The 22,360-nt window shown below is 36.8% G+C and overlaps 1 protein-coding gene across 1 annotated transcript in view; it reads right to left on the minus strand.

Annotated features, from left to right (window-relative positions):
- Positions 1-22,360, minus strand: part of LOC105490028 (unc-13 homolog C) — a 699,235-nt gene that overhangs the window by 101,594 nt on the left and 575,281 nt on the right. Inside the window, exons 24-25 of the mRNA XM_011755257.3 lie at positions 12,838-12,926; positions 5,090-5,239 (exon numbers count right to left, since the gene is read on the minus strand). Coding sequence (XP_011753559.2) covers positions 5,090-5,239; positions 12,838-12,926 — 239 coding nt within the window. The remainder of the gene's footprint in view (positions 1-5,089; positions 5,240-12,837; positions 12,927-22,360) is intronic.

Raw genomic sequence — 22,360 nt, forward strand, 5'->3', positions numbered from 1 at the left:
TTTTATAGCAGTGAAAGGAAAGGGTCCACTTTTAATCTTCTGCATATGGCTAGCCAGTTATTCTAACACCATTTATTGACTAGGAAGTTCTTTCCCTTCCTGCTTGTTTTTGTTGACTTTGTTGAAGATCAGATGGTTGTAGGTGTGTGGCTTTATTTCTAGGTTCTCTAATCCATTTCATTGGTCTATGTGTCTGTTTCTGTACCAGAACCATGCTGTTTTGATTACTGTAGCTTTGTAGTATAGTTTGAAGTTAGGTCCTATGATGCCTCTGGCTTTGTTCTTTTTGTTTAGGATTGCTTTGACTATTCAGACTCTTTTTTTTTTTTTGGTTCTAAATGAATTTTGAAATTTTTTTTTCTAATTCTGTGAAAAATATTGCTGGTAGTTTGATAATAATAGGATTTAAACTATAAATTGCTTTGGTAATATAGCCATTTTAACAACACTGATTCTATCCATGAGCATGGAATATTTTTCCATTTGTTTGTGTAATCTCTGATTTCTTTCAGCAGTATTTTGAATTCCTATTCTAGAGAAATTTCAGCTCCCTCGTTAGCTGTATTTCTAGGGTTTTTCTCGTGTGTGTGTATGTGGCTATTGTGAATGGAACTGTGTTCTTGATTTGGCTCTCAGCTTGGATGCTATTGGTATATAGAAATGCTACTTATTTTTGTATATTAATTTTGTATCCTGAAACTTTGCTAAAGTTGTTTATCAGATCTAGGATCTTTTGGGCAGAGACTATAGTGTTTTCTATGTATATGATCACATCACATGTGAACAGAGATAGACTTTCTCTCTTCCTATTTGGATGTCTTTTATTTATTTCTCTTGCTTGATTGTTTGGTTAGGACTTCTAGTACTATGTTCAATAGGAGTAGTGAGAGTGAGCATCCTTGTCTTGTTCTGGTTCTCAAGGGGAATGCTTCCAGCTTTTGCCCATTCAGTATGATATTGACTGTAGGTTTGTCATAAGTTGTTCTTATTATTTTGAAGTATGTTCCCTTAATGCCTACTTTGTTTAGGGTTTTTAACATGAGGCGATGGTGAATTTTATTGAAAGCCTTTTCTGCATCTATTGAGATGATCATGTGACTTTTGTATTTAGTTGTGTTTATGTGGTGAATCCCATTTATTGATTTGCATCTGTTAAACCACCTTGCATCCTAGGAATAAATCCTACATGATAATCCTGAGATAGCTTTTTGATATACTGCTGGATTTGATTTGCTAGTATTTTGCTGAGGATTTTTACATCTATGTTCATCAAGATATTGACCTGAAGTTTTCTCTTTTTTTGGTTGTGTCTTTGCCAGGTTTTAGTATTGGAATGATGCTGGCCTCATTGAATGAGTGATGGGGCAGTCCCTCCTCCTCAATTTTTGGAATAGTTTCAATAGGATTGGTACTAACTCTTTTTTACACAACTCATAAAATTTGGCTGTGAATCCATCTGCTCCAGGGCCTTTTCTGGTTGATAGGCTTTTTATTACTGATTCCATTTCAGAACTCATTATTGGTCTGTTCAGGGTTTCAATTTCTTCCTGGTTCAATCTTGGTAGTTTGTATGTTTCTGGGAATTTATTCATTTCTTCTAGGTTTTCTAGTTTGTGTGCATAGAAGTCTCTGTAATAGTCTCTGAGGGTTATCTGGATTTTGGTAGGGTCGGTGGTAATGCTCACTTTGTCATTTCTGATTGTGTTTATTTGAATCTTCTCACTTTTCCCCTTATTAGTCTAGCTAGTGGTCTACCAATCTTATTTATGCTTTCAAAGAACAAACTCTGTTTCATTGATCTTTTATATGGTTTCTCATCTCTCAATTTGATTCAGTTCAACTCTGATTCTGGTGATTTTTCTTCTGCTGGCTTTTGGGTTGGTTTACTCTTGTTTTCTTAGCTTCTCTAGGTTGTTAAATTGATAATTTCTAACTTTTTGATCTGGATGTTTAGCACTATACACTTTTTTCTTAACACTGCTTTAGCTATGTCCCAGAGATTCTGGTATGTTATTCCTTTTCTTTTAAAAATTTCAAAGGGTTACTTGATTTCTGTCTTAAATTCATTGTCAAAAGTCATTCAGGAGCAGATTGCTTAATTTCCATGTAATTGTTTAGTTTTAAGAGATCATCTTAGTATTAATTTCTAATTTTATTGCACTGTTGTTTGAGAGTGTGATTGGTATGATTTCAAATTTTTTGAATTCGTTGACAGTCGTTTTGTGGCTGATTGTGTGATTCATTTTAGAGTACATGCCATGTGCAGATGAGGAGAATGTATATTCTGTTTTTGTTGGGTTGAGTGTTCTGCAGATGTCTGTTAGGTCCTTTTGGTCAAGTGTAGAGTTTAGGTCCTGAATATCTTTGTTAGTTTTCTGCCTCAATGATCTGCCTCAGTGGGATGATGATATTCCCCACTATTATTGTGTATTTATCTATGTTTTTTCATAGGTCTCTAAGAAATTGCTTTATAATACTGGATACTCCAGTATTAGGTGGATATATGTGTGAGATAGCTAAGTCTTGTTGAGTTGAACCCTTTATCATTATATAATGCTATTGGGTTTTTTTTTTTTTTTTTATCGTTGTTTGTTTAAAGCCTGTTTTATCTGAAATTACAATAGCAACCCCTGCTCTTTTTTGTTTTCCATTTTTTTGGTAGATTTTTCTCCGTCCCTTTACTTTGAACCTATGCATGTCATTGCATGTGAGATGAGTCTCTTAAAGATAGCTTCCTGCGTTTTAAGTGGGGCATTTAGTCCATTTACATTCAAGGTTGATATTGATACGTGCGAGATTATCCTGTCATTGTGTCTTTAGCTGGTTGTTATGCAGACTTGATTGTGTAGTTACTTTATAGTGTCTATAGTTGATGTACTTAAGTGTATTTTTGTGTTGGCAGGTATTGATCTTTCATTTTCATGTTTAGCACTCCCTTAGGGACATCTTGAGAGGCAGGTCTAGGGTAACAAATTTCCTTAGCATTTGCTTGTCTGAAAGGATATAATCTCAGCTACTTGGGAGGCTGAGGCGGGAGAATGGCGTGAACCCGGGAGGCGGAGCTTGCAGTGAGCCGAGATCACGCCACTGCACTCCAGCCTGGGAGACACAGCGAGACTCCGTCTCAAAAAAAAAAAAAAAAAAAAAAGAATTTCTTCAAGAATGCTGAATATAGCCCCCCAATGTCTTCTGGCTTATAGAGTTTCTGCTGAATGGGTCTACCGTTAGCGTAACGGGATCCCCTTTGTAGGTGACCTGCCCCCTCTCTCTAGCTGTCTTTAATATTTTTATTTCATACTGACTTTGGAGAATCTGAAGACAGTGTGGTTGTCTTGTATAGTATCTCCCAGGGGAGATAGTAAGACTGCTGATTATATTAGGAAATTCTTATAGTGAATTTTGCAGCTCCATCAGATCACTTTGATTCTTTCTTAAAATGGCTATTTTGTCTTTTAGCTCTTGTATCATTAGATTCCTTGGGTTCCTTGGATTGGCTTTTGACTTTCTCTTGAATTTTCATCTTTTTTCCTATCCAGATGCCAAATTCTTTATCTGTCATTTCAGCCACATCAGCCTGGTTAAGAACCATTGCTGGAGAGCTAGTGTGGTTGTTTGGAGGTAGTAAGACACGCTGGCTTTTTGAGTTGCCAGAGTTCTTATGCTGGTTCTTTCTCATCTGCATGGGCTAATGTTCCTTTAATCTTTTAAGTTGCTGTTGTTTGAATAGCATTTTTTTTTTTTTTTTTGCTTTTATATTCTTTCATGCCGTTGAGGCTTTGAGGATTTGACTGTGGTATACATTGGGTTCAGTCAAAGTCAATGGCTTCATTTCTGGAAGATTTCAGGGGGCCAAGGCTTAGATTGGCACTCCTAGATTGCATGCTCTAACCCTGGGACCTGGTACCAGGCCCATTACTTTGTTTTCTTTCTCCTCAAGGGTAAGCACCTGCTGCACTGGTGGGGCGAAGGTTTTCTGGTAACAACACTCTGATGGAGAGTGCTGGCCAAAGAGCTTTGTTGGGGCAGTGGCTGATGGCAGTAATGCAGTGGTGTCTACATGTGCTGGTGGCAGCAGCAGTCCCGTGGGGTGACTGCCATCCTTGTCTTTAAAGAAAGACATTGTAATTTCTCTTTTGTTTAAATCTTGGTCCTTTTGATATTAATTTGCCACAACAATAATAAATGAGATAACATATGTAAACTAACATATATGACACTGGTCCCTTGGTAGTCATTCAAAATTATTATTCACTTTTCTCTTCTACATTCAGTTCTGGTTTTGAGTACCACTGTTTAAGAAATCATGTGTCTGGTTGTTTTAGATCAATGATTCCCAAATGTGGACACATTACAAAATATAGGTGCTTCGACCCTGCCTCAGACTTACTAAATTAGAACTTCTAAGAGTAGGAACAGAACAAAAATCTTAAAAACAAACAGAGCAACCAACCAAACTTTCTGGTTAAGAATTTGTCTTAGTTAGTCATAATGGCCTGCATTCCCATGCACTCCCACCACCATTAAACTGTAATCTCCACGGTATCAGGGACTTCGGCTTTCTTTTTCATCACTGTCCAGTGCGTAGAATATGGTTTGGTACAGGTGAGCACTCAATAAATCATTATTGAAGGCTGGGTCAGGCAGCTATCTGCTTGCCTCTGAGCTAAGTTAATTCCAGTCACATCTGTGATATTCCCTTTTTCATCAGGTTTCTGACATGAAATCAGATATTCTGGACTCAGCTCAGTCTTTCTCTATGTCCAGGAGGATTGAAAACAATATGTTATCCAAGGAGCATGAAATTCCAAATCTCTCTCTGCCTCAGAACAGCAACCTCCTTAGTTATAAAACTTATTTCCCCTCTTTTTTCCTTTCTTGCACAAAATCATTCCTATTTTATTTTTTATCTAGTAATCAATTAAAGGTATGTTGCTTTTTAATGAATTTATTTATTTATTTTTGAATTCATTTATTTCTATAGAAAGACTTTTAATGCTGCCTTACACAGAGGAAATCAATATTTTTCTTAAAGCCTTACAAGTCAAATTTAGGGCAATAAGTAAAGAGGAAACTGGGCAAAAAAACTTACGTTTTGTCCAAAAAATCCATGAGAGGTCTTAACACAATCTCTGCATCCATTGCTGCACTGTTCTTATTAGATGTGGTGTTTCCATTTGCTCTCATTTGATTTAATTCAAAACTCATCTGTTTTATACACTCTTCAATTATAACCTGGAAACTAAAAATAAAGAATATAAATTCTAGAATATAAGAATACATTCTGCCTGAGCCTGTTTCAATTTCACCCTAGGATTCTAATTTGTTTCAACTGGTGTGAATTCCCCTGCTCATGAGTTTTCAAATTCATTGTTTAACTGCGAAAATTTTTGTTGCAATGAAACCTTACGTATAATACTAATAAGTAAGGCAGATAAAAGTACTGTTCTTCAGGTTGAATTAATTTGAGTGGAGGTTCATTCAGTCCCTACATCTGATAGCCACAGTTGAGAGGTTCCTCTGAGCATGGTTTGGGAAATGACCGCTCTAGAAAGACTCTTACAGTATTTGGTTTTCTGTTTATGTGTTAGTTTGCTAGTGATAATGGCCCCCAACTCCATCCATGTGTCTGCAAAGGACATGATGTTGTTCCTTTTTATGGCTGAATAGTATTTCATGGTGTATATGCACCACATTGCTTTACCCAATTAGGTTGATTCCATACTTTGCTGTTGTGAATAGTGTTGCAATGAGCATATGCCTGCATGTGTCTTTATGGTAGAATGATTTATATTCCTTTCAGTATATAGCCAGTAATGGGATTGCTGGGTCGAATGGTATTTCTGTCTTTAGGTCTTTGAGGAATTGCCACACTGTCTTCCACAATGGAGCTAAATGATGAGAACACATGGACACATGGAGGGGAACAACTCACAGTGGGGTCCATTGGAGGGTAGAGGGTGGGAAGAGGGAGAGGATCAGGAAAAACAACTAATGGGTAGTAGGCTTAATACCTGGATGATGTGTTACAATCTGTATAACAAACCCCTGTGACACAAGTTTACCTATGTAACAAACCTGCACATATACCCCTGAACATAAAAGTTAAAAGAAAAATTATGTACTGCCACTGCCACCATATAAATCAACCATATGCTTAAAAGCATTGTGCTAAGTGAAGAAGCCAGTCACAAAACACCACATATCGTATGACTCAGTTTATATAAAATATCCAGAATAGGCAAATTCATAGAGACAGAAAGGAGATTAGTGGTTTCCCAGGGCTGGAAAGGAGAGTGGAATGGAATTTATTGCTAATAGGTATGGGGTTTCTTTTTTGTGGTGATATCAGTGTTCTAAAGTTAGATTTTGGTGAGAGTTGCACAAATCTGTGAATATGCTAGAAACCACTAACCTGCATATTTTAAATGGGAGAATTTTATGGTATGTGAATTATATTTCAATAAAGTTTGTTGTTAAAAAATAAAAAAGAAACACTCTTGGCTTCTGGATACACCTTCTTCCTTTGGATACTGTGACTCCACACCTTCTTGGCTTTCCTCTGTTCTCACTGGCTGCTCCTTCTCAACTGCCTGACCTCTAACCATTGCAGTAAAGTTGCCATTTTTATCAAATGAAAGCACTGGACACCAAGTTAAATTTGAATTTCAGATAGTGAATATTTTCATACAAACATGGCCACGTAGTATTTGTAACACAATTATACTAAAAGTTATTCCTTATGTATCTAAAATTCAAGTTTAACTGAGGGTATTCTGTATTTATTTGGAAATCCTACACAGTGATCCTCTGGGCTTGATCCTTGGGCCACTTCGCTTCTCCATCAACAATCCTTTTCTTGGCAATCACATCTAGTCCCATGGCTTCCATACCATCTATATACTGGTGGTTCCCAAATTCACATCTGCAGACCTGACTTCTAACGCAGACTCCAGACTATTTTATTTAACTGCCCATGCAATCTTCCCACTTCAAAGTCTGATGAGTTTCTCATACTCAACACCCAACCTATCAGCAAAATGTATCCTAAATCTGAGGATTTATTATTACTTCCAAAAATGCAGCTATAGATCCCTTTACCATCCTCCCACTTGAACCTGTGCAATAATTTCCTAAATTGTCTCTGTTCAACCCCCTGCAGAGAGCCTTTTAAAATAAAAACCAGATCGTGTTTCTCCTTTGCTAAAACTCTTCAATAGCTTCCAACTCCACTTAGAAAAACTCTAGATGTATTTGACAGACTAAAAGCCCAGCATAATCTGGTGCTGGCAATCTCACTGATCTCATTTCTTGCCACTCTTCCTTCTGTTTCATTGCAGACCAGCCACAATAGACTTCCTGGTGTTCTTAGAATTCTCCGAGGACACTCTTATCTTATGGCCACTGTTACATTCTCTCTGCCATGGAAGGAAATTCCCATAGCTCTCTTGGTCCCTGGTTTATTTCAGGCATATACCAAATACCACTTCAGAGAAATCTCCCTTGTTCACTCAAGCTGAAATGGCATTCCTATCAATCTCTGTTCCCTTATTGTTCTTTTTTTCTCAATGGCATTCTTCATTATATGACGCACTGCATAATTTATTTGCTTATTGCCTGTGTCCCTCCCTAGAATGTAAGCCCCATGAGAGCAGGAATTTTGTTTTGTTCAGGGCTGCATGCCTATACCATGGCACAGGATGCCATGCTTAGCACAAAGAGGTTGTGCAAGAAATATTGGGACAATAGTGAAAACTGCTGTATAATATACTTGAAATGTGCTAAGAGGACAGATCTTAAATCAATGTTCTCAGCACACACACATGCACACACAAAAACACACAAATGACAACTCCATGGAGGTAACAGATATGTTAATTATCTGGAATGTGGTGACCATTTTATAATGGATATGTGTATCAAAACAAAGTTGTATACCTTAAATATACATAATTTTTATATGGTAATGATATCTCAATAAAGCTATTAAAAAGAAATCTGGCTTGAATGCATTAATGGACCATCTCCTTCCACCTACCTCTATTTCCTCATCCACTCTAAGAATTTAAATGTCGCGAAGAGTAATACTTTGTATTGCCTTTTTCATTCTGTATATCCCCTACACCAGTTTTGATGGTTCTTTCCTAAGTAAGCAGTGGCAAGTAGTAGGATTTTCAAATCTTAGAGACTCTTAGCCTCATCACCATTTCTTTATATTGTCTGCTATTTTCATGTTTCCAACAATAGGAGTAATGATAACACATGTGTGGGCAGGCAAGAAAAACCTACTTAGTATATTGTCTGCTATTTTCATGTTTCCAACAATAGGAGTAATGATAACACATGTGTGGGCAGGCAAGAAAAACCTACTTAGGAGAATGAAGATCAATGAAAGCTTGGAAAATGGTCAAATCATTGGAATGGTAATGAGGAAAAGGAGGGAATTCATGTTAGTATTGCAGTCAACTCAATGCCATTCCTCTCCTCCTCCACACACAATGATTATGCAGTTAGTATTTGAGAAGTATCCAAATGCATAAATTCCTCAGATTTTAAATAGAAGTTTAGGAATGTTCACCATATAATGCTTTTATTAAATACAATATAGGTGTTTGTTTATTCATGCATGCATTCTACATATTTCCATGCCTAATATGGAAAAATTTTAATAAATGTTAAATGATCACAACTTGGGTTTTTTTCTTGCTTCCGGGCCTTTAATAGCAGGGTTATACATACGCTTGTTCATAATTTTGTGTACATATTCAAGGACTGATTCCACTTCTACCATCATGTTTGATCTGTCTCCATTTTTGGCTCCTGCATTCTTGGATTTCTTTACTGTTGACAACACCATTCTTGCCCCTCTGGACTTGGCATTTACATTTGGTTCCTTGATCCTTGCATCTCAGCTGGCCCCTTTGAATTTGGCTCATTTCTTGGCTCTCTGCATATTTATCTGCTTTAAAGGAACATTCTCTTCCAAGCTGTCATCTAAGAGAGTCTAAATCCTTGATTATTTCACTTTTATCTGGCTGAAGCTGCCTTTGAACTTTGGTCAGGTAGAGGGTACAAGAGATGGTGGGGAAAATGAGAAAGGGGATGTTGTTTGTGGTGGAGTGTGTATTGAATCAAAGTAAAGGTAGTAGATACTTGAGGCAATTGAAAAGGAAGGTAAATCATGTTGAAAATATTTTGAACTAGTTGATTTACCACTGGGTCATCAATGATCTATGCAGGCTGTAGTAAAAATCACCTTTGAAACGACTACTTTCATATGCACTGATTTTTGAATCAGTGCATTAGGGTGGGGAGATAGACTGATTTTGCACTGATTTTCTTTTGCACTGATTTTCAAATTAGAGCATTGGGGTTGGGGGATAGACTGGACAAGAGGTGTGACATTTATGTTCCTATTATGTGAAAAATCAGTTTTCTAAACAGACCCATATTGTAAACTCTAATGAGAAGCCAGCTCTGGGTATGGTATCAGGCATATAGAGGAAGGGTTCTCGAGGTATGATGGACAATAGCATTCTACTTTTGCATTAATCCAGGTGAAGCCAATACTTGCACCTTACCTTTTTGTCTCTATCAATTTTTGGTAAATTCACCTAAAAACTATTTTCTTTTTCTATTTTTTTTTCCTTTGGTAAAAAAAAAAAAGTCTATATTAACTGGCTTGAATAAAAGTAGTGCCAGTAAATAATTACAGATTTTGTGAGCACCCAAGGAGCCACATACTCACAGAATAATGCCTATGAAATATTCCTGAATTTTTTTTGTTTACTTAATCTAGCCAGCCTCTAGTACTAAAGGTGTTGGTTAAGAAGAAGAAAAAGGCCGGGCACGGTGGCTCAAGCCTGTAATCCCAGCACTTTGGGAGGCCGAGGCGGGTGGATCACGAGGTCAGGAGATCGAGACCATCCTGGCTAACATGGTGAAACCCCGTCTCTACTAAAAATACAAAAAACTAGCCAGGCGTGGTGGCGGGCGCCTGTAGTCCCAGCTACTTGGGAGGCTGAGGCGGGAGAATGGCGTGAACCCGGGAGGCGGAGCTTGCAGTGAGCCGAGATCGCGCCACTGCACTCCAGCCTGGGAGACACAGCGAGACTCCGTCTCAAAAAAAAAAAAAAAAAAAAAAAAAAAAGAAGAAGAAGAAAAAAAGGAGCAAACCAAAAACCAAACTGCAAAACATGTGTAAGCAGAAACCCTAGTGGCACACCCTTTGAAAATTTTAAGACCATCTTTAAGTTATTATTGAGGTTATACAACTTAGTCTCAGTTCCCAGGTAGGTGCCCTGTGAACATGTCAGGAATCCACAAATGTGTGGTTTGGCTCAGCTCTGACTTGACAGCAAAAACATCCTAACAGCTGTATATAGTAGAATTATTTAATTATGAGTTTTAATAACATAAAATCAAGTGGATTTTTATAATTAGTTATACACTTAATTCTAAAACTCTATACTGCTAATTTAGACCTTAAGAAGAGTAGGTTTAGACTAAAATTATGCATTTTGACTTCACAGCATGATCACATTGATTACTGGAGACTTTTCTACCCTGAGAGTATAATACAGACCTGATTGGTAGTATGAGAAATAAAGCCATAGCAACATAGCAACAAGGATATAATAATTATACTTTTTATGAGGAAAGCATGACATGTGGCCCATTTATTCCAATAGTCCTAATAAACCCTAATTGAACAAAGTACTAAATTCTTTCCTATATTTAAAAAATCAAGAATAAATGGATTCTGGGTAGCTGCAGGTTTTACTATTTAGGTTAAAAGAGCTGACTTCATACAAATAAAGTTCTTCAAGTGTCCTCCGAAGGACACTACTCCTTCTTTCATAACTGTGGTTTATCCAGGTATCTTTCAAATCAGAAAACATATTCTAGCCTTTATAACCTGAATATTCCACCTCCCCAAACAAAACAAAACAAAAAGCACTTATCCTCAGAATGATTTAGGTATTCTACAGAAAATAATTTAATTATACTTTACTTATATTCTAGTTTCTACTCTGTCTAGCCATTTTATTTTCCATAAAGTTCTGAACAACTCGAGCTATTCCTGACCTCTTTTTTTCTCCCCCTAACTTTGCTAAATAATCTCTAATGTTGCCTCCGTGGCTGAAGGCAACAGTCTTTCTGCTAACCACATGTTAATTTGCAACTAGAACAAAGAGAGGCAGCCTGAAATGACTCAGCAAAGGCCTCTTCATCTTTCGGTGTCACCCCAAGTCAGAGTCAACGAACCCCACATCTCTAGAACAATCTATGTCTTTCCAACTTCAGGTAACAGAATCTTGAAATTGCTGACTAACATCCAGATGAAATAGACAGGATCATCGAGTCAGCTAACAACACTGCAGAGGCAGGGTGACTACCCTTGGCTCAACACAGCAAGGCTGCTCTGGCTCAGCAGTTGAGCCCTGAAGGTGAGTTCCACGAAGACAAGGCTACCTTGCTTAAGGAAGTTACGGACACACCTCTGATAATGAAGAGAAGTCTAAGTGGGAGATTATTCTTCACTCTGCTTTATTCCTACATCTAAGAAGAAAAATATGATGCTTTCAGACTCTTTTGTCTTTCTCATTTAAAAAATGGCATAACTAATTGAAAAAAGTTTATTAATACTGGATCTTTCTAAAACACAACAGTAGGTGATGAGTGGTAGCTAGAGATAGTCCCTACCTGAAGAGAGCCTTTTTTTTTTTTTTTAAGACGGAGTCTCACTCTGTCACCTAGGCAGGAGTGCAGTGGTGCAATCTTGGCTCACTGTAAGCTCCGTCTCCCAGGTTCACGCCATTCTCCTGCCTCAGCCTACCAAGTAGCTGGGACTACAGGTGCCCACAACCACACCCAGCTAATTTTGTTTTGTTTTTTGTTTGTTTTGTATTTTTAGTAGAGACGGGGTTTCACCATGTTAGCCAGGATGGTCTCGATCTCCTGATCTCATGATCCGCCCGCCTTGGCCTCTCAAAGTGCTGGGATTACAGGCATGCACCACTGCGCCCGGCCCTGAAGAGCAATCTTTATAGTCTCTTTTGAAAACTGAACACATATTTTAAAATAATACATGAGTTATTGAACTACTATTTAAAGCAGATTCTATATTAATGAACCTCTTCAAAAATGTATGTTCTTTCCTATCTATTTTAACATTTTGATGAGATGATAGCTTTTTCCTACAGAACTGAAGTGAAATTTAACTAGGGTGAACTTACCTTTCTTTAGAATCGTATCACAGATAAAGCCAGTTTTAACAAACATTTAAAATATATAGATATATCAGTAGTTTCCAAACTTCTTCGCATGGGGTAGTTGTATTCAGATTGCTAAGCCCTAAATCCAAGAATCCTGACAATTTGGTATAGGGTTGTTGATCCAGCTATACTGAATGCAACCACATTGATATATATGGTATGGATACAACTCAAACTTCTTATATATGTGAAGTTTTTCTCTTTTCTTCCCTCCCTCTCTTTAGTCTTTCAATAGCCAGTCACCAAGCTCTCAACACTAGAATTGCATATAGGTATGAGATACGGTTTCTGTCCTGAGTGTGGGAAACAGGTAAAACAAGACTTAGAGGATAGTGTTATAGGTCTTACCCGGCCGAAGGATGCACAGAGTTCTAGGGTGTGCATAGCGAGACAGCACTATTAGATTGTGGTGTCATAACAGATGTTTCAGAGAAAATGACATTTAGATTGGGTCTTGAAGTTAAATAGATTTAGTCAGTCAGAGGAAACAATATTGAAGGCAAGAATATTATGAGCTGACACTAATTATCTAATTTAGATAATGACAACAGAGGTCACTTACCTTTCACCGTACGTGACGCTGAGCTCATCCAGGACTCCACTGAGCTTAACCTGAAGTTCTTTTAGAATAGTACTAGCTTCAGAATCTAGCTGCAGAGAGACCATAAACAATATTACTTTGGAGTTTTGAGAAAGCATGCCTCTGTTTCGCTTACAAGCATTTTGATTATTATATGGTAACTTCACACAACACGTAAACTTTTTTCTCTTCTTTTGTTTTTTCGGTCTTTGAAATCAAATCTAAACATTTAGGAAACTTTAAAGAAACCAAGGGGTTCTCATAGACAAAAAATGGTTTGAAATTCAAGGCATGCATACAAATAACAGCTAGGTAGCAAAGCCTTTGTTGGTTATAGCAATGAGAAGCAAGCCATGACAAAAATATCCTCCAGAACATGATAATTCCATAATTTAGAAAACCTGTTATACTTCAGCTGAATATACGTGCTACTTCAAAATATATTTAAATCTTCAATACCCCTGTAAATAAATAGGCACATTAAGAATAAAAGTTGTTAAAAACTAACTTTTGAATATTGTGTTGTGCATTATTTAAAGGTGTTTTCATATTTCCCCAACTTTGGAATTAAGAGTAATAGGATAGACAAGGTATCCAAGCACTCCCATGTTTTTCTGGAGACGACAGGCCTGACTTTTCTTCCTGGTTGCTAATTTACAGCTGAAAGTTCAGGATAATAGATCTATTGTCTCAAGCAGAGAGAAATTCATGTAAATAGCAATTTGAAATATTCTCTGAAATTGGAATGTGACTCTTTCTTTCTTTCTACCTTTAGAAATTTAGTTTCCTACCATTACTGTCATTAGTTCTTGCCCAAGCTGATCTATTATTGAAAAGAAGAGGACAGGATAAAGCCAAGTTTGGGGAGTAAAACGAATTAAAGCGTGACTTAGTATAAGTAAGAGAATCTAAGAATGCCAACTAAATATAGGACCTAATATCAGTTGAAAGTCCTGGGAGCCGACACAGAACCAAGAAGTGTCCCTATATGTGTGCATTGGACGTAAGCCCTATATTCCTCCAATAGTACTTTCTGATACTAAGGAACTGCTAGGAAGAAGAATGATTTATACATCTCTGCAGCGGGGTAGCTCTAAGTTGTAGTGACATGACTAAAAACATTGGAATGAAAATCAAATATTGCATTTGGCATTTGAGACTTTATTAATTATATCACACCAATCTTTTATATCAGTGTTAACTCAAATCCAGGTAATTTTCAGGATTGATTAGTTTCTGCCCTCTATCAGAGGCAATGTGATTTTTCTGGACTCCTTGTATCTTTTTTTTTCTGTCTTAGTAATCGGTTATGCTGACAGCTCTTGTCCAGACACACAGGCTACCATAACAGAGACAGACTTCTGTAAGAGTCAGAAAATTAGCATATCTGTGAGCCTCATACTTTCTAAGAGTTCTATTCAACTATAACCAGTTGCAGGGAAGTAATTCAGAAAGACAATTAGATAGCACATACTTATTTTAAAAAGACTTAAGGTACGGATAGTGAATTTAATCACAACTTGCCTAACAAACTATCACAACCTAACCCTTAACCAAGAAAACATATGTGGATTTTCCACTCCACTCTTAAGGAACCATGCAGGCTGAATTTTTTAAAATTATATTTTCTTCTTATTCTGCTAATAGCAATTTTACCTTGATTTCATTTGATTAAAATGTTGGGGAAGAGAGATGAGAGATAAGTTCTCCCATTTGGCTTTCTTCAGGCTCTCCACTTCCTCTACCACCTCCAAGGAAATCGCTCTGAAAGTAGCGTTTTCTTCAGGAAATGGGGGTTGCTTCTTATTTAAAATGTGTTTTGGTTTTCCTATTAGTTTAATATACACATTGAGGTAATTTGTTCACATTGAGGTAGGATTATCACCAGATAATGACTTCAAAGTCATACAGAAATGGCTACACAGGTCACTTGCACAAAATTATGCTATTTTCTCATAAAATTATTTTAGTCCACCTTAGGTATTTGGTGAATAGATATTTCTTATCAAATAATTATTACTTGACAACCTAAAACTACCAGACTACAGTGATTTGAACAAAGGATGACAGTTTTAATTTCTGGATACACAGGTATGTTTCTAAGTAGGTGCAGACGGAATGTCTCTGTCATGTAACCAGTCCCTCCCACAAAAGGAAAAGTTTCAGTTTCAGTTAACTATTTAACGTTTATGTAATCTATATCACACCATTAAAACAGGCAAAGCAATTTTGAAGCCGATGTACATGGCGTTTGTAAATTGCAGATCTTTTTCAATAATGAGCATAATGGACATAAATATCATACTCATCTAATAATAAAACAATCTCTTTAGGTAGTAAAACTACCAGTTCTTGGGTTCTTCTGCATTACCTCATGTGTCCAAATTGAGGACGTTTTTCTTACTCCTACAAATTTTGTAGAATTTTAAGAAATAATAGATTGGGAGTTGAGAGCTCATTGCCTAAATTATCAGTAGCATATTTTTAAAAATATTGGGTACTTTGTAAAGGTAAAAGGCAATCTATTTTTTCAAAGGTTTAAACTTTATCCTAGTTATGTAAGTAGTACAACATCAAAATTATCTTGAATCTTTTTGTATCGTTTATTTAGAGTTATTGTTAAAAGCAAAAATAAAGAGGGAAAGAACAGAAAAATTTTGAACATTCATAAGTCACAGTTTAATTCATTCTGAAGTAGAAACTCAATTAGCATGTGTATCTGAACAACTTTATTGGCTGGCTGGCTACATAAATAAAGTTTCTATGTAAAGAGGAATATACACAATGAAAATTTAAGGATTTTGAGTCAAATTCTGAATTTAAAATAAAGTTTTTAAGACAGATTTAATTCCCCACTCTATGAAAGGCTTGAAAATTCCAAAATCTAGGCTGCCAAAATATGTATGGTTCAGATAATCAGAAAAACTATAATCCCACATAGGTATTAACTGAGTTTTATACCATTGAGGTATTTTATACTGTTGAGCTGTGGTAATAGATATAACTTGTCTGGGAGAGACAGCTAGTAGACAATACTTTTTTTTTTGTTGTTGTTGTTAATTGAGATGGAGTCTTGCTCTGTTGCCCAGGCTGGAGTACAGTGACCCGATCTTGGCTCACTGCAACCTCCACCTCCTGGTTTCAAGCAATTCTCCTGCCTCAGCTTCCCGAGTAGCTGGGATTACAGGTGCCTCCCACCATGCCCAGCTAATTTTTTTGTATTTTTAGTAGAGACGGGGTTTCAGCATGTTGGTCAGGCTGGTCTTGAACTCCTGACCTCGGGTGATCCACCCGCCTTGGCCTCCCAAAGTTCTGGGATTACAGGTGTGAGCCACCACACCTGACCAGTAAAGACATCTTTTAAGTTATTTTCCTTAAGGTTTGCTTTTCCTTTTTCTTTAAAAGATAATTCACTTACTACCTCCTTTTGAAAATGTTTGCCCAAGTGTAGCTTGCCCTAGGCAGTTAGTAGATCTAGCTTCTAAACTGACTATGCTTTTTACTATAACTATATATGCAGTGTTCTCTCTAAATGTTCTCTTACACATCTACCTCTTCCATAGAACTCATTCATACCTTTCTGTCCTGGGTGTCTGTCCCAGTGTCCTGCATGCATGGGCATTTACCACATGTTGAGGAAGGAAGTGAGGATAGACAAAAGCATAAAAGATTCCCTCACAGAAGCAGTCCCATATCATCTTCATCTCCTTGGACTGATACCTTGCATTAACTATGAATAGGATATTTTTACCCCTGAAGTCTTTTATTCCTTAGAAACCATATAGTCCAGAGTTATCAAGTTAATCCTGATTTCAAATCTCTCTCTCATTGCCAGACCATGTCAGGTGTTTCCCTGCTCTTTGTTTGGTTCAGAAGCATGGTTACCATACCTACACTGCATGTTTGTTTGTTTGTTTTCCAGAACAGATTCTTTCCCTAGAGATCTAAAGAAAATACATGTTCTATATTCTCTTACAGCAGCAATTGTTAAACTGACCCTCAAGCTCTTGCTAGAGTTACAACCAATGGGTTGCAAAGTCATTTAAACTCTTTAGATAGCTCAATACAAACCCTTGAAAAATAGACTTTGCATGGAAGAAATTAAGGATCTTTAGTGTGAATTCTATTTCGTCTCCACAGTCTTTATTACTATCTCATTTCCTTCATTTCCTACAGGCTACTCAGCTATCTTTCCTGTGTTCAGCTCATCAGTGTTAGCAGTCTGTTATTTTCTGTAAGGAAGTGCAAATCAGGAAGGAAGGTAACTTCCTGGCCATCTCCCCAGGGGCCAAAATTTAATCCTTTGTCTGTTGGGTTTCATACTCTCCGATATTTTTGCATTAAAACATTAATAAATAAAAATTTCACCTCTAGTTCCATGAAAAAGCCTTATTTCCAAGAAAAATGCTGTTTAACTTGCACTCTTGGTTCCTTGTTTTGGATTTTGTTCCATCAATTATCTCTTTCCCTTTTCATTCCCTCTACCATTTTTATTACCCTATCCTATAAATATGCTTAGGTAACATTTATGTTAAAATAAACAATAGACAATGAAAGAGAAGCCAAACTTATTTGGAACTACATTCTCATTGACATCTAGCCAATATCCTTCCTTCTTTTTACCTTCAAACCACTTACAACACTGTCAAACTTGTTGACTCCACATCCTTTTCTCCTAAACATTTATTAGTTCTCTGTAATGTGGTTTGCTTCTGCTATGGATATGCCATTGACATGTTTCCATATGGTCACTAACGATTTCTTAATTTCAAGGACCTTATTTTTCTTAGCCTTCTTTCATTCTGTTGTTTGCTCTGTTTCCCAAGGTCCTTCCCTGCTTCTCAAACTGCCTGTGATTTGTCTGTGTCTTCTGTTAACTTTCCTCCTCTGTCTACCTCTTAAATATTAATGTCCTTCAATTCTCCTTTTTCAATCTTCTTTTCTTTTTACTCTATACTTCCCTTGAGCAATTAAATTCATGCCCATGGTTTCAACTATCACCCATATGCTAAGGACCCCAAATCTATTATCAACATTCTTCACAGCATGCCTGAGAATCATGTCTATATTTCCAAGTACCTAGTAAACGTCCACTTTGATGGCCCATACATACTTCAATTGTAGCATATCAAAGCACAACTTATTACCGTTCTTAATTTATTTATCTTCTTATTTCCTCTGATTTGGTTAATGGCCTACAATTGTTTAAGGCAGAAATGTGAAAGTCATCTTTGACTTCTGTTTTCTTCCTTCCATATTTACTTGGATACCAGATATGATTGGTGATTATCTCTGAAATGTTTTATCCACCTATCTTGCCCTCTTCACTTCCAGATTCTGAATTTTTCTCCTCCAGCCCACTGTAATCATCTACACATTGTGTTCTTACTTCCTGTTTCCCCACTTCATCCTCCTAACTGGTGTAATAAACCCAAATATGATCATGACACTTGCTTATCATCCTTCAAGCTGGCTTTCCACAAGGGAATTGCTTTAAGCAACTTCTCACAATCTTATCTGGGCTATTGCTCTTTTTGTTTTTGTTTTTTTTTCTTTTTAAAAGATCATTTTCCTTCAAATCTTCAACTTGACCAGAATCTTTTCATCTTATAAGGTCTACTTCAACTTAAAATATATGACTGAGAATTCAGCAAAAATTCCCTAGTGAATCTAAAAGTAGCATACTTTCCTGGAAATGCCCTAAATCACTTCATAAGCCTGTGGTGTCATCATGAATACTGTGGTTTGTTGTCAGAAATAAAAGAATACATGGTCCTCTCTACTGGAAACAAATGTGCCCAGCTCTAACCATACTACCCTGTTTTTTGTTTCATTTTAAAATGCCTCTTAAGGAGAAACTCCACAAACTTACATGACAATTTTCAGACGGACTATGGCATTTTCTTTATCCTATTCAGATTTGCATGAATATTATGCTAGAGGTATCAGTTGTATAAACTCATGTTTCTAACTTCTGGGTTTCAAAAAGTTGAACATCAATAGCTGTCTCCCATCCTAATTAAAGAGAGTACGCAGTAAATCCAACTGTCACTGTGCTTCGAATCAATGAAATGTCTTTGAGATATGTTAAATGAGGTTCTTCAGTCTAGACAACTGAAGGAAAAAAAAAAGAGATTGCCTTACGTTTTATAATTCACTCAATATAGTTTTCAGTTAGTGAATGTAAGGAATTTTGACTTTTTTCTGTTTCTATGAACTGTTTTTTTTTTTTTTTAATTACACCTTCAAGCTTTATATGAGTCATGGGACATTCTTTTCTCTTCAACATTTTTTCTCTTCTCACCTACAACACATACACTATTCCTCTGCTTCATGGATTGCTAACATGTGGATTGTCATTATAGTGACAGAAATTGAGAAAAAAAAAAGAATTTCTGAAATCATATAGTTCAAATTCCTCATTTTTCCAGATAACGCATAATATATTATCTTTAAAACCAAGGTACAGATAATGCGTTATGCTTTCAGAGTCACATGGGGACTGAAGAGCAGCATTCTTAGAAGCTATTTCCTCTGAAGAAATTCTCTTCTGAAAATGTTCATTAAAAAACAGGAATCCCTGTTTTATAACAATGCAAAGGAACTTAGGGTTTATATGTTGCATCCATTGGCTAATTGTGAAAATGGACTGAGTAGGGATAAGTTACGAATAGAATCAATGGGACAGTTTATGTTTAGAATTGTGTTCTGCCCTTTTCCCCTGTCCTACTCTGTCTGACCCATTTGGCTGTTGCTTCACATTCTCACATGTGTTACAAACCACTGCTCAGCGATGTGAATATAGTCCACCTGGTCAACCGAATTCAGGACTGGTTGACCAGCAAGTGCTAGGGACAGAGTGTTCTCTGTGAGCCCTTATCTCAGGGTGCCTGAGGACTATTCTGCTAAGCAGGGCAAAAAAGAGAATTGACTGGGTTAAAGAAGTTAAATTTTACCAGTAACGGCATTGATTTATGGTTTGTTAGGACAGGCACGAGCAACTGAAGGTGATCACAACAAGATAATGAAATAGATTTATTATAGAAGATGGCAGTTAGAGTGAAACTGTCTTCCTCTCTCTCCTTGCTGTGGCATGTATCCTTTCTCTTTAAGTTTCTTAAGGTTCAGAGAGAGGTGAGTTTAAAAAGAGACTTGGCAGTATATGAGTAACCCTGTGAGCTCTCTCAAATGCGCTGGGAAATGAGGTTAACAAGCATCACCTGCCTGGGTCTGCATTTCATTTTGACATGGCTCGCCAACCACAAAACCTTTCAACCTCCTCGGTAGCGCCTTTTCTTAATCTCACAAATTTAGCAGTTAGCTAAACTTTATGTGGTAGTAGTACTAAATTACTAAACATATTTATTAAATCACTTCATTATAATTTGCTTTATTGGCCCTTCTCATTCTCTTAATTTTCCATTAAGTTCAATTTATTAAATCTAATTGCAGAGATGGCAGAGATGGTTAGGAGGAGAAAGAAACCAGAAAGGCCAGCACTTCAAACATTCAATTCTCCTTATTATCTGGCGCTATGAAGCTATCACTGGTTGCTTCTACTGACTTCAGCCAAATTACATTTCCCTTTTTACCTCTATTTACACAACAACAGGCGAGGTTTGAGTTTATTTCTGAATTGTTGTAGGATAAGTTGTAACAATGAAAACTTTCATCTGAAGGATGTGTTCACATTTAGGAAGCGTTCTTGTTTTTTTCTCACAAACCTTATCTCTTTAATTGCTCTGATTCCCCTAAAAACTTCTAAGTTCTTTGATGATGGGGTCTGCATCTTAGTAATTAATGTATCTCCAGTTCCTAGTAAAATTTACAGCTCATAACAAGTGCTCAGCAAATAAATATTTGTTGAATGAATTAGTGAAGGAGTAAATTCTGTCACCTTATTCAGTGTGCTCACATCGTTTCTTCACACAGCGTCAGCCCCAAGGGGAAGAGACGCTTACGGTGGTGTGGAAAGACGTGGAACAGCTGGCTTCTGAATATCCTTCAGTAAGTGCTAAAAGGCATCTCTAGTCTAATTATTGTTTCACCAAATCTCCTACACCTTGTAATCTCCTTGGGGCCTTAGGCATTAAAAAATCTTTTTATTTTGTACCCCAACTTCTGCCCACCTGCAGATAAAATACATACAAGTAGGCAACAATGGATATTCTAACGAAATAAGAAGAACTTTTCAAATTGCTTTAGAAAACAGTTTTAGAACTGAAAGAAAGATATGTGACAATTTGAAATGGTCTATTTTATTAGCTAATATATACTTGATAATTTATTCTATATTTTGTAATTCCTGAAAATATGAGAAGAGTAGATTAATTCTTATTAATGTATTAACTAGTAACCTATATCTCTATATTAAGAAAAGGTGAGACAGATTAGAAACCTGAACGTAAAATTTGGCCGCTATAGCTGGGATTACGGGTGCCCGCCACCATGCCTGGTTAATTTTTGGTATTTTTAGTAGAAACAGGTTTTTGCCATGTTAGGCTGATCTCGAACTCTTGACCTCAGGTGATCCACCCACTTTGGCCTCCCAAAGTGCTGGGATTACAGGCATGAGCTACCACACCTGGCCTTATTCCTTTTCAAAAAGCATAGAGCAGCAATTCTCAAAGCATGGTCCCCAGACCAGTAGCATCAGCATCACCCAGAGATTCCTTAGAAACGCAAATCACCTGGCCCTGCCCCAAATACACTGAATCAATACACTGGGGGTAGAGTTCAGTGACGTGCGTTTTCATAAACTCATCAGGTAGTTCTGATGCCTGCTGAAGTTTAAGAAGAACTACTGTCATGGAGTATTATTTCCTTTAAAACTCTGATCTTTCATCTCCTGTTGCCTCAGCACATATAAAGGTGAGAGGATAGTGGCAAGTGAAAAATGATGAAGATTAATGTTTTTCCTTCCTGTTCTAGGGTTGCTTAGCTAATGACTGAGTCCATGTGGCTAATAGGTATTACAATGAATTTCAACGAGCTACATAGACACACTTTTGGGCAGTCAGATGCAATTTCTAGTTGACACATCAAATTTCTCATTAAAAATTAAAAGCGACATAGATATACATCTCTGAAATAAAAGAATAATTTAGTTGACCATTAAAAGATACATATATTTAGAATAATGGGATTAGGGTCCAGATTCCTTGGTTTCATTCTGCCTGGACTTATGTGAAGTTACTCTCATGGGAAATTTTACCACCATGCATATGACACAGAAGAGTCAATCCTTTTTTTAGTCATAACAATAAAAATAGCATTATCATTTTACCTAATTGAGCTGCCTGTGGTCAACAGATTAAAATAATTTAGCTGAACAAACGAACCCTTCTTTTCCCCTAAATATATTAATAATGGCTAACTACAATTTGAAGCAACATCAACAGTTAGCGGTCTGATGGATAACTGTGGATTCTACCATTTAAAATGACTGCACCAATAAAATATTGTGAAGGATAAATGCACCTTCTAAATCAATTATCATAATACA

The sequence above is a fragment of the Macaca nemestrina genome, chromosome 7 (genome assembly GCF_043159975.1).
Source record: "Macaca nemestrina isolate mMacNem1 chromosome 7, mMacNem.hap1, whole genome shotgun sequence".
Taxonomy (NCBI): Eukaryota; Metazoa; Chordata; class Mammalia; order Primates; family Cercopithecidae; genus Macaca; species Macaca nemestrina.